General features: G+C 42.3%; 1 protein-coding gene across 1 annotated transcript in view; it reads left to right on the top strand.

Annotated features, from left to right (window-relative positions):
* The window catches only part of EXT1 (exostosin glycosyltransferase 1), a 290,661-nt gene extending 283,912 nt beyond the window's left edge, over window positions 1-6,749 (top strand). Inside the window, exons 9-11 of the mRNA XM_020789593.3 lie at window positions 167-327; window positions 2,084-2,255; window positions 6,179-6,749. Coding sequence (XP_020645252.2) covers window positions 167-327; window positions 2,084-2,255; window positions 6,179-6,364 — 519 coding nt within the window. The 3' untranslated portion in view covers window positions 6,365-6,749. The remainder of the gene's footprint in view (window positions 1-166; window positions 328-2,083; window positions 2,256-6,178) is intronic.
* Window positions 6,750-13,363: the final 6,614 nt, after the last annotated feature.

The raw sequence follows: 13,363 nt of genomic DNA, 5'->3' as shown, positions 1-13,363 counted from the left end.
CAGTTTAATTTGCTGATGAATACAGAGAATTAATGTTTTGCAACAGTTCCAAGATTTGCAAATTACAAATTAGTGAAAAGGTAATATTTTGTTTTGCTGACATTTTTGAGACTGTTTGATTACCGCTTGCCATATATGTCGTGTTTTTGGTCTTTCTTGCCTGCAGGTGGATTTTGCCTTTACAGTTTGGCAGAGTTTCCCAGAAAGGATTGTAGGCTATCCGGCTCGCAGCCATTTTTGGGACAATACTAAGGAGAGGTGGGGATACACATCAAAATGGACAAACGACTATTCCATGGTATTGACTGGAGCTGCTATTTACCACAAGTAAGAATCCAGGAGCATTGCATATTTTAAAAACCACCACTTAAGAATTTTGGTGAAAATACACTCTTTTTTTGAAGTATTCTCTCTTTCTCTCTCTGTCCCTCTGTTGTTGTTTTTTAAAAGAGCAAGAAAAACAAATTGTAAGAGATTCAAAGAGATATGCTGTAGTAGTAATGGGAGATTTCAGTTATCCTGATAACTTGATAACTACCTAAGTTCTATCTGGAGCTTAGGTGCACTGTAATATTTATTTACCAAAAGTTTGATAAGAGGTTTCAAAGTGAGCCCCTCTCCATGTTGTTTCTCCACATGATAAACTTTGATTCATTATGATTCCCCACCTGGTAAAAACCACATAAGAAACTAAGGACGGTCCTGCTTCTGTCGCTCCCAGCGTAATACAAAAGTTTGATCTTCCAGGGATCAAAATCATGGGATAGAAGGTTGCTGTTTTACACACAGTTCTAATCAAGTCAGAACTGATTTATAGCAACCCTAATAGAGTTTTCAAGGTAAGTGGGTCATTTAAGAAGTACTTTTACCAGTTCCACACTCAAGTTAGTTTCCATGGTAGATCTGGGGAATCAACCCCTTTCTCCTGAGTCTTGGTTCATTACTCTATCCACTGCACCACTTTGAGTAGACATGTCTATCTAAATTAAACAGTTTTATCAGCTTGTATCCATTTTGGATGGCTATGACTCCATCTTATGGATTCTTTGGAATTGTAGTTTGGTGAACTATATAGAATTCTATGCCATAGATGAGGCAAGTACTTTGCAGTTCTTTAGCAGGTAATTCTCTCATGAAACTCTAAATTGCAGCTCTTCTTGGATGGACCCATGACATTTAAAGAATTATCAAAGTGCTGTAACTGTATAGTGCATATATGCTCCTGAAGAATAGAGGGAATGTACAACCTTACATGGACATGGTGGCACTGCGAGTTAAACCGCAGAAGCCTCTGTGCTGCAAGGTCAGAAGACATGCAGTCATAAGATCAAATCCATGTGATGGAGTGAGCTCCCGTCGCTTGTCCCAGCTCCCGCCAACCTAGCGGTTAGAAAGCATGTCAGTGCAAGTAGATAAATAGGTACCACCTCAGTGGGAAGGTAATGGCGTTCCGTGGCTAGTTGCGCTAGCCACATGACCACGGAAGATTGTCTTCGGACAAACGCTGGCTCTTTGGCTTGGAAACGGGGACGAGCACCGTGCCCTAGAGTCGGACACAACTGGACAAATTGTCAAGTGGAACCTTTACCTTTACAACCATACAGTCTGCTCCTGATATAAGTCCACTGATATTTCGGTGAACCAGGCAAGCCTTCCCTTTAAGGAAGGGTCATACCATTTTTCATTTTTGTTGCTGCAACCAATTTTTGCTACTGATTTCCCATGATGACCTACTCGTCACATCTTTATGTTCATCCTGGTGTACTGACTCTCCCACAGGGACGTTCTGCACCTTCCACGCTATTACTGCTTGCTGAGCCATTAAGAAATCAGCCCTGTTTAAGAAAAAAAATTACTAGTTTTCTTTCCAAAAGGGTTGGAGTCAATTCTGCCTGAGAGCTTGGAAAAAGACTTGACTGGAATTCTCTGGTCAGTATGAAGGCTGTGCATTTCTAATGACATTTATTTAAAGAAATAGTCGTGTTGAGTTCATCTGGTTTCCTCCCAAGTAAGTTTACATTGCGTTGCAGAGCTGGATTCTCACTGGTAGCACTTCATTGGCTTTTCTTTTCTTTTCATGCAGATATTATCACTACCTGTACACTCACTACTTGCCTGCCAGCTTGAAGAATATGGTGGACCAACTGGCCAATTGTGAGGACATTTTGATGAACTTCTTGGTGTCAGCTGTGACAAAATTGCCTCCAATCAAAGTAACACAGAAAAAACAGTATAAGGAAACTATGATGGGACAGGTATCTATCCAAACTATACTTTAACTTTTTTTCAGTAAAGTTTTTGCTGCTGTTGTTGTTAACTAACCCATTACGAATGTTAATCCTAAAACTACAAACTACTCTGAACTATTTCTCTTCCATCTGGCAAAGTCTTTCCTGCCTACTCAACTACTTTACTGTCAAAAGTGGGAAGGTGTTTATAAATCTAAAATAAAATCCCAACACCTTTGTATTTTATTTTTTTAAACAACCTGCAAATGAATGAATTTAACAAATACGAAACCATCATACTATTCAGAAATAACTTGCCATCGTCATGAGCTTAAGAGGGCTGTTCTCAACATATATCTCAACAGATGTGGTTTTCTATTTTAGAAATGATTATTTCAAATCATTTCCCATAAGAAAATTAAAATAAAGCGTTTCACAACTTTTTAATAGTCCCCCTCTTATTTCAAGCCTTGTGTTAAATTGTGGGAAGGCAATGCGTCACCATAACATCAATTCCTTTTTCGGGCAACTGAATTTGAAGGGTGCTGTTCACAGATAAGCCATCACTGATTCTTTCTATTTAAAAAGCAAATGAAAGAAACCAGGAACATTGATCTGTCTTTTGTCTGGGATCTAATTAAACCAAAATTCTAATTGAACAAGCACTAATATTTTTTTCATGTTTCACTGTTTTAGAAAGTGTTCGCTTTTAAGACAGTTGAGACTTGCTGGGGGATTCCTCACATGGATCCTTTTTGCTGAAGACGTACCAGTGTCATCCTCTGTGCCTTTGTTCACACTGATGGCAAAGCCCCCAAACCCTACATCCCCATGACATTCACTCCTAAAGAAATAAAATCACCCAAAATGCCCCATGCCTACCAGGATCATGGAGACAAATTTGTTGCTTTTTGTTAGGCTTGGTAGTTCATAACAGACTGATGCCCTAGACCAGTGGTCCCCAACCTTGGGCCTCCAGATGTTTTTGACTTCAACTCCCAGAAATCCTGGCCAGCAGAGTTGGTGGTGAAGGCTTCTGGGAGTTGTAGTCCAAGAACATCTGGAAGCCCAAGGTTGGGGACCACTGCACTAGACCACATGTGTCAAACTCAAGGCTCACGGGCTGAATCAGGCCTGCTGGGCCATTTCATGTGGCCCTCGCAGTGATGCCTACAATATGTAGGTGCTCACTCGGTCACCCATAATGCTCCACAAGGATGCCGAGAATCCATTCAGTGGGACTTCTAATCCCAGCAATCCAAGAAGCGAAGAGTCAGAAAGTGCAGCCGTTTGGGCAGCGTAGAGCACCTTGGGAAATGTAGTCCTCACTATTGCCCACTCTCATTCTTACATTTATATAGTCCTACAGATACAACTGGCCCTTTGAGGGCAACCATAATGCCGTTGTAGCCCAAGATGAAATTGAGTTTGGCACCTCTGCCCTAGACAGTAGGCGGCGTTCCTTTTAGGAGAACAAATTTGCTGAAGCTACCAGATCCCCAATCCCCTCCCCCTTGCCGGAAATTAGTTTTCCAGCCAGAGGAGGTGTGGGAGGTGAATTGTTATTCCCGGAAACTTCCAGAAGGGGCGAAGGGGCACTTCACTCTTTAAATCAGGGGTGGGCAATTAATTTCTATTGGGGGGGCACATGAAAAATCTGAACTGTGTTCGGGGGCCGAACCAACTTTACTTAAAAATAAAATGAAACAGTGATGTTATGATTTTTTTTATTTTAAACTTGTTAATCTTCACAAATACTAAAGAGGTTTTTTGCGGTATGTTAAAGATAAGCAACTGATCAAGTCTAGACAAAAAGCTATAAATGGTTTTGATATTCAAAACTGTTCGCGGGCCAGACAGGAGCGGCTTGCGGGCCGTATGTGGCCCTCGGGCCACACTTTGCCCAGGTCTGCTTTAAATAGACTGCAACTCACCCAGTCCTTGTGATTTTTAATGAAAAAAAAATTACTCATTTTTCTAAGGCCAAGGCTTATTGGTGAAAACTGCACGTGTCAGGGCAATTGCACAAGAGGTTTTCCCCTCTTGCTCACCATCTGTGGTGTGAAGAGGCACACAATCATTTTCTCAACTTGAAGGATGCAGGTGAACGTGACAGACAGGTAGCAACATAGGTAGACTAACATATGTGTTTCACTGTTGGTAGACCAGTAGGATTCTACCCCCCTTTTTTCCCTGGCCACTTCTGATTTCATTTAGGGATTGTTTTTTTCATGTTTTTGCATTGATCATGGACCGTGCCATCTCCAAGGGATCCCACAAGTGGGAAATCCCCGGGTTTGCTCAACTTGATGTCCAGTCCTCAACCTTCTCTGGGGCTCAGTTTCACAAAGCATAGAATTCAGACTGACAGAAGTTAAATTGATTTAAATCTTTATTCAGAGTGGCCTATGCTGGAGAAGAGAAGGCATTTTTATCACACAGAAAATGTATTTATATCTTAAAGAGTCACGAAGTTTTGGAAAGAATAGGTCTTTCTGTTCACCAGATGTAAGCTAGCAACCATTTCTACGGAACGAGTGATTCATGCATTCTAATTGAGTGATTTTTTTTACTGACCTGCTGAAGGAAAATGCAAAAGATGCCCTATCAGCAAAACAAGGGAGCTTTTATTGTATTCAATAAAATAAGGCAAACTAATATTAAATGTAGATCCATTCCTGTGGCTCAGGGTGGAGAGATATTAAAAAGGTCATATGACATGGGCTTTTACCTGATTAAAAACACTTTATGCTATTGCTTCTATAGAGTATTTTCCTCGAAAACCACTGATTTCTACATGTACTACAACTCCCAATATCCCTGACCCTTGCTGGTTGGAGTTGGTGAGACATACACTCCAAAACATTTGGAGAGCACAAGATTGGAAGAGGGTGATATAGCCTAATGATCACTGTATGCCAGAAGTGGACAACTTTGGCAGGCCTAGCTTTCCCTAGATAAGTGGAAACTGCAGGCAGCACCAGAACCGGAATAAGCCCAGTTAACCAAAAATTGCTCCCCAAATCAGAATGGAAAGTCATTAGATGGCCACTTCCAGTTTTGATTTTTCATATTGGAGAACTCTGACCCTGCCTAACCCACCCACCCCCCAAAAATAACCAAGAGTTGAAGCCCCAATTTTCAGATAACCTTTTCAATGTAGAAGGTCATTGAGGGACTTTATGGAGACTCCAGCCTTTGGAGCCACAGAGGATGGGTTGTGTGCCTAATCTATATTAAACTTATATATGGACAAACAATAAATCCAAGCCAAACTCATGTTATCTTAGATCAAGAGTTGCAGGTAAAACCCTCAAGGTTTTTTGTTGTTGTTTTTGTTTTGTTGGGGATACGTAGGTATTTTATTTTATTTTTTTGGTCTTTGGCCTACAATTCCCATCAACCCCAGTCACTGTAGACACCGTAGAGAGATAATAAGATTTTAACATGGAAGGCTATGGGTGCCTGTTTTCATTTTAGATGATGTCCATACAAGCTAGCTGAGGTCTTCCAGATCCAACAGCTGTGTAATTTTAAATTGTCCTCATGTGGTAACAACTGCGGCAGCCACATCTTATGTGGAATGTTCCCTCCCCGGTCATCTCAGCTTCCCCATCATGGACCAGGGCATTGGCTCAGCAAGTAGAGGAACAGAGTGGACAGCAGGAGGGGAAGAAGGCAAAAATGGTCATGCTGGAGTAGTAATTTTAAGAAGTAACTTTTCCAAGCTCGGGGTTAATCCTAGGACTTCCAGCATGTGCTAGGACTGTTAATTCCCATTGTTGCAAGCTGGTATAACCACTGATCAGAAGTGATGGATCATCAGTATTGCAGTTTAACCATATCCATGAGGAGACACAGTTTCCCAGCCTGTAAATGAATTGACAGGATATTGAAGCCTTGTTTGTAACCCATTGCTTTGCTTTGTTCTCTCTCGTTCTCTCTGCTAGACTTCTCGGGCTTCTCGGTGGGCTGACCCAGACCATTTTGCTCAGAGGCAGAGCTGCATGAACACTTTTGCCAGCTGGTTTGGCTATATGCCCCTGATCCATTCTCAGATGAGGCTTGATCCCGTGCTCTTCAAAGACCAAGTCTCCATCCTGAGGAAGAAATACCGAGATATTGAACGACTCTGAGGAGCCCTGAGGAGGGAGGGAGGGCAGGCAGGAGGGAGGGGAGAGAGAGTGGGAGACGGACTGTTCGCAAACACCCAGTGAAGATCCCACTGACTCTTAGAGCAGAACTGTACCAAGAATGAACAAAGACACACACACACACACACACACACACACAACTTCACAACATGCCAATGGAAAAGTCAACTGGCGCTGGCCTCCAAAGGGATTCTCAGTGCACTGGACTGCTTCAAAACCACCTCATGGGGCTGCAGGTCGCTCAAAGACTAGGTTGTGTACAGTTTCATTATGGAACATTAAATAATTATTTTTTGAAATGATTGCTATGCAGGTTTAAACTTTTTTAATGATCAAAAAACCCTATTAAACAGAGTTCTTTCTTTAATCAGAATTGTGTTCTTTGTTGTGACTATGTTGAAGGAGACCATTTTTTTTAAAAAAAAGTTATCACCAAAAGCTTTTTTTAAAGCAGCGTATAAATCTGGTGTGTATAATCACTACACTTTAATTTCTGCAAGGAAAATAAGTTTATAATGGGGGGAAAAAACGAACCAAAAGACAAAGATTGTCAGAGCTGCCTTCAAGTAGATCTTATCCTATCCATCTGCTGTTCCTCAGGCAACATTATTTGTGAAATGAAGTCCCAGAATCCACCAGCTAGCCTTGCTACTGGCCATGTTTGCTGGAGAATTCTGAAAAAAATGTAACTCTAAAAAAAGTTTTTCCAGTCGTTCTAAACCAAAAATGTGCTGTCTGTTCTTCTAACCCAGTGGATCCCAATCTTGGTGTTCTTAGATCTGCTGGCCAAGGTTTCTGGGAGTTGCAGTCAAAAAAAAAAACTTGGTTGCCCAAGGTTGGGAACTACTGTTCCAACCTATTTAAAGTATTTTATTCATTCAAGCTGGACAAGGGGCTGGCAATATGAAGGAATGAGGTACAGAGAGGAGAAGTGAATTGAGGGGAAAACACAATGTTTTCCTGTGCTCAGGAAGACCAGAAATGAAGCAGCTACTCCCACGGTGAGTGTATTGGTACTGTACTGATGGGTTTTGTGGAAGGGATTGGGCCCAATCCTGTTCTGTCAGGAAACATTACATTGCTTTTTCACTCTTAGTCAGTGGGCATAAGCAGAGAAGGATTTGGGTTCTCCCTCAGTTCTCCTCTGCCTTTCTGCCAGCTGACCAGTGGCCCATACAGTCAAGTGAGTCTTTCAATATTCTTTCAAAGAGAACATGGCCGGCCCTGCTGTTTGGGAGAGTAAGACTTCCTGAATCGCTGGTTATTCCTCTCTGTTAGGGTACAGTTTTTTGGGCCGTCCTGCACCCCTGAGCTAATCTGTTGCCTCAGTGTGGAGTGAATACCAAATCCCTCTGCCGGATTTAAGTAAGGTTCAACTACTACATCTGGTTTTGTATGATGAATGAGGGTTGCAATTGTATGCTTTGTTTCAAACTACAAAATGTCTTGGCTCAGTCTTGAAAGGTAATGTAATTCACATTCTCGCTGTGTATTTCTATTGCATGTTACACAGTTTTTGTTTTAAATCATCCTGGAGCAGCTTACAAAGAAGAACAATAAGGCAAACTTCTCCTCAGTCTTACAGTCTAACAAACATAGGGTATGAGGATAAATGGATTCAGTGGCGGGGAGGGGGAGCGAAATCCGAGCTCTGGCACCAGTTTTGAAAATTACCATTCTTGCCATAACCAACAAGCAAGGAAACAGTTTGGGTAACTAAGCTAGGAGTTCCGGGACACCAAAGGTAGCCGGCCACTCAGCAGAGATGATGGAACAGCCGACTTCCCTTGTGAGACAAAGTAGGAAAAACTAAATCATTTCTTTCAAAACCCCTATTCAGACCATCTTTTGTGATCGCAAAAAGATCGTCATAATGCGGTTTTGTCGTAATGCGGAGCAACCATTAAAGATCGTCATAATGCGGTTTCGTCATAATGCGGGGCAACCATTAAATCATTTCTGTTTTTCACCAGAGATATCCCTTGGCCTGTGCAACTCAAGTGCCAAGTTGGCTAATGATGAATATGTCAAAAAGGATGAACACGGAAGCTATAAATCCACATTTTCTTTTTCCTTCAGCTGCTAAAGCTTCCTGGGCTTGAGGGCAATTTGGTGGCCATTTTTGTTTTCAGGGGAAGAGATCCACCCGTAAGGTTTAAATCATACCTGGGACATCAAGTAGAAATCTGAACTGCCCTTGGAAAAACAGCAACTGACATTTAGACTTTTTAAAAAACTTCCAACCTTTTAAACCTTGTAATTTAAAACCATCTAAAACTCATAAATGCACAATGGATTTTCAGAATTACAGGACAAGCAAAGCTACTGCTATTTCCATTACTTTCAGAGTGCTTTTCTGGGTGACTGGGGAGGGAGGTCATGGCACGTTATGGGACAGGAGTGGATTGTAAATGAAGGAAAATAGGTGCGGATTTAAACTGCTGATGCATTGACTTTTCTGCAGAAATTTGGGAGAATTTTGCTCATGCTGTCTGTGCATGAGTAGATGTTTTGGATTACAGATTCCTATTTGACCATTGGCCTTTCTGGTTGCAATTAATGGCCACTGTAGTCTCAAAGATCTGGATGGCAACAGCTGTCTACCATCAACTTGTTTTTTTTTTAAAAAAAAAAATAAGTCTCAAAAGTTCCTCATTCAGGATGGACCTTGGTTAGGTAACTTTTGTATGCTCTATGTATGGCTGATCTTATATGGCTTGATCGCAATTAAATCAGAACTTGGATTTTAGCTGTTAAATTTAGAGTTCAGAATTTAGAACTGAATGTTTTGTAGTACACCCTTGCAGCTCAAGTATACAACAGTTAATGACTTCTGTTTGACTAGCCAATGAACAATATTTTCTGCATCATCATCATCTTAGAACTGCAGAGCTGGAAGGGACCCTATGGATCAGCAAATCCAGCCCTTGTCAGGTAGGTCCAGTGGGGAATCGAACTCCCAGCCAGCCAGACCTCTAAACCACTGAGTAAACCAGCATGGACTCAAAAATCCAGAGCAGGCAAATGAGGAGAGGTGAGGTCCATGTCTCCTGTCTCGAAAAGAGTCAGGTGACCCTAGCTGAACCTTAGCACAGTGGTGCCTCATATTACGACGTTAATTCGTTCCAGCAAAATCGCTGTAGAACGAAAACGTAATGCGAAAATAAAAAGCCCATTGAAACGCATTGAAACCCCTTCAATGCGTTCCAATGGGTTGGAAACTCACCATCCAGCAAAGATCCTCCATAGGGCGGCCATTTTCGGTGCCTGTAAAGCGAGGAATCCGTCCCAGAAAACAGTGGGGAGTCATTTTTTTTACCCGGTGGCCATTTTGAAACCGCTGATCAGCTGTCCGAAAATCATTGTTCTGTGAAGAATCTGTACCTGAAGCAGGGAACCGATCATCACAAAGCGAAAAACCCCTGTTCAGACCATCTTTTGTGATCGCAAAAAGATCATCATAATGCGGTTTCATCATAATGTGGGGCAATCGTAAAGCGAGGCACGACTGTATTTCTATTCCAAAAGATGCATATAAGGCAAGGCAATTCCCTGAAGCCATGATGCCTGCTTCCTTCAGGGAGTCCTACATCTTCCTCTTCAGACGATGGACTCTTGGTGGTGAAAGAAAAGCACATGGTTTCCCAGCATGTTGTGGTGATATGTAAATAAAGTAATAATAAAGATTTCTCTCCACGTCCCATTCAAAATTGTACATCAGAGTTACCAATCAGTCTCTTGTCAGGCATGGAGAAGGAGTCTCCCTGGTGGGTCTTCTTTCTGGCTGCTTTTTCTGTACATTTTGGTGCAAGTTTCCAAGAAGCAAATCCAACAACTCTCTTTATAATTTGATTCACAAGAGAGGAGAAAAGCAGAAATGATGGTTGTTGTGGGTTTTTGGGCTCTTTGGCCGTATTCTGAAGGTTGTTATTCCTGACATTTCGCCAGCCTCTGTGGCCGGCATCTTCAGAGGACTGGAGTAGGAACTCTGCCCATGCTCTGTTGCTGTTTGTTGAATAGTTGAGCATTTATAGCTGAGTATTTCTAAAGCAGAAATGCTTCACTTTTATTTCTGACTAATTGTGATTCAGCAGTCTCTCTAAATGTTGGTTTAGGAAGTCAGCTTCTTTCAGTAAACCACAGTTAAGATTAACATGATTTGGGATTCATTACCTACTGCTAAACCAAGATAAAATTAAAAATTTAAAGAGAGGGAGGGAGACTTCCAAAATCTTCCTCACTGCCTTGCCAGAGGAGGTGAAGGAAACAGGAGGTAATCTCAAGCCTCAGGCATGTCATTTAAGCCATGGTTTATTATTATGTCCCAACCAGGCTGCTGGGGAACCATGTCTGATACCTGGTACATTGAAGACTTATGCAGATAATTTATGCAGTCTCCCATAGCTCTTTAATTCTTTTGTACCAGTGTCATGTAACATGCTGTCTCCTTCCTCTCTTTTTTTTCTGTTTCTGGTTTATTTAAAGAAATGCTTTGTATAGTTGCTGGATAGCTGAGTGGTTTAGGTGTCTGGATGTGGAGTCAGAAGTTCGGAGTTCGATTCCCCACTGTGCCTCCTAGCCAGGGGCAGGATTTGATGATCCATAGAGTCCCTGCCAGCTCTGTAGTTCAAAGGTTATTAAAGATTAAATATTTGCCTTAATGTTTTTGCAATACTTTGCTTACAATTTATTTGGTTAGTTAATTTGATTTATTGTCAATTTACCTTTGCTTTGCCAGAGTGTTTCCTCTTTTTTATACTCTCTGTTTGGACAGCGTTCTGTTATAGGAGATTTTTTTTGCCTTTTAGAAATGTTCTTTTTTTAAAACTCTGGTCATTAAGCACACTGGCCTACTTTTGGGCTTGTTCATGTCTTTTTTAATCTGTGATGTACATTCAGTCTGAGTTTCTGTTATCCAGATTTTAAATAACTTATAAAAGAGAACCATAGATTTCCACACATTTCACAGTGAGTGATATGAACACTGACTCTATACAGAGGTGGATTATAGTGCCCTTATCCTTCAGGCAACAGCAGGTGCTGATTTTTTTCCCACCTAAAGAGAAGCCCATTTTTACAAATTTTGTTGGTTTTAACATTGCATCCATTCCTTTCTTCCGTCTTACAAATGCAGAAAAGCAGCTTCTTTTATTTTAAATAAAAACGAATTTTGATATGCATATGTTCTGCTCAAATTTTACACTACAGTTTTGTTTCCCTGATCCAGTCCTTTTGAAAGAAAGAAAGAAATTTGGAGATAAGAGAGTGGCTAGCTACTATAGCTTTTCTGTAACATAGGGCTTTACGCGTGAATTCTGCACAAAATGGACATACTCAAGAAATGAGGACAAGCGTGGCTTTATCAACCCATTAGATTCTTGTTCAGAGACATGGGAGGGAGAGAGTGGGGATATATGTATCCCATTAACATGTTTGTCAAAAAGAAGGACAAAGGTAGACCTTGTGAGACCCGAGGCGAGGCTATAGAAGCGCTCGTTGGAGTGTCGTCCTCCCTTAAGAAGGAAAAAGAGACTCAAACAGAGACTATAACTCCCGCATCGCGGTCAGGCACCAGGGAATAGACACCCGTGAATTGTGCTACACGGGGCAGCCGCGACCTTTCAGAGGCTCATGGACCAGGTGTTGACCCCTTTGAGAGACGGTTTGGCCGCTTACATTGATGATATCATAGTCTTTAGTAATACGTGGGAAGATCATGTCAATCACCTCTGAAGGGTACTGAAGGAATTAGAAAAAGCAGGCTTGACTGTTAATCCTAAGAAATGTAAAATAGGATTACCTAAGGTAGAGTATTTGGGATTCAAGGTAGGAAAAGGAGATGAAAATATCACAATGGTACCAGCCACGGATGAAAAAGGAGGTACAGCAGTTCCTAGGCTTGGTGGGATACTACAGACAATTCGTGCCCCAATTTTCTACTATTGCCGCCCCTTTGTCCGATTTAACTCGGAAAAAGGCCCCTCGAGAAATCAGTTGGGGTCCTGCTCAGGAGGAAGCCTTCCAGACGTTAAAGTCAATCATCTGTGAAATACCAGGTTTGCTCCGGATTTTAAGCTCCCATTCACTTTATTTACTGACGCTTCTGACAGAGGTTTGGGAGCTGTGCTAGCCCAAGTAAGAGATGGGGTTGAAAACCCAGTGTTATACTTAAGTAGGAAACTATCTCCTTGAGAGCAAAAATACGCAGTGATTGAGAAGGAGGCTCTAGCTATAAAATGGGCCACCCATGCCCTGTGTTATTACCTTCAGGGGTCTCCTTTCACCCTGGTGACAGTTCATGCACCCTTGCAGTGGCTTGCCCGCATGAAAGAAACAAATCCCCAACTTACCCAGTGGTACCTAGCCCTCCAACCTTTTGCGTTTAACATAAAATATCGCAAAGGAGCCAAGCATGCTAACGTAGATTATTTCTCTCAGCAGGGGGCATGGGCCAAGAGTGAAGAGGAGAGGACGACCCTCTTGGGGGGGGTATGTGAGACCCGAGGCAAGGCTATAGAAGCGCTCGCCGGAGTGTTGTCCTCCCTTAAGAAGGAAAAAGAGACTCAAACGGAGACTACAACTCCCCGCGTCGCGGTCAGGCACCAGGGAATAGACACCCAGGGTGTGGTGAGACTCTCGGTGGCCACTCAGACAGGAATAGAAAAGGCGGGAACAAGGGAGGGAGAAGGAGAAACTGTTGATAGAGGCGGGACATGGGGATATAAAAGGGGAATGAGACGCCATACCCGGGGGCTGGGAGTAGATATGGGTCGAAGATCCCTGGACAGGGAGATGTGAGAAAGTGAGAGTGCCTCGGGAAGAGGCTGATTACAGGAGAAGAAGGGGTTTACCTCCCAAGCCGTCGTATTGGGGGGAATCTGAAGCCAAAGAGTGGCGGAGACGTTTAAGGGAAGAGACAGAAGCGGTAGAAAGGGAAGAACGTGAAAGGAGAGCATGGCGTCTGGAGGAGGCTCGCCAGAG

Source organism: Pogona vitticeps, chromosome 4 (genome assembly GCF_051106095.1).
Source record: "Pogona vitticeps strain Pit_001003342236 chromosome 4, PviZW2.1, whole genome shotgun sequence".
Lineage (NCBI taxonomy): Eukaryota > Metazoa > Chordata > Lepidosauria > Squamata > Agamidae > Pogona > Pogona vitticeps.
Note: the sequence above shows the minus strand (reverse complement) of the source record. Positions and strands in the feature narration are given on the sequence as shown.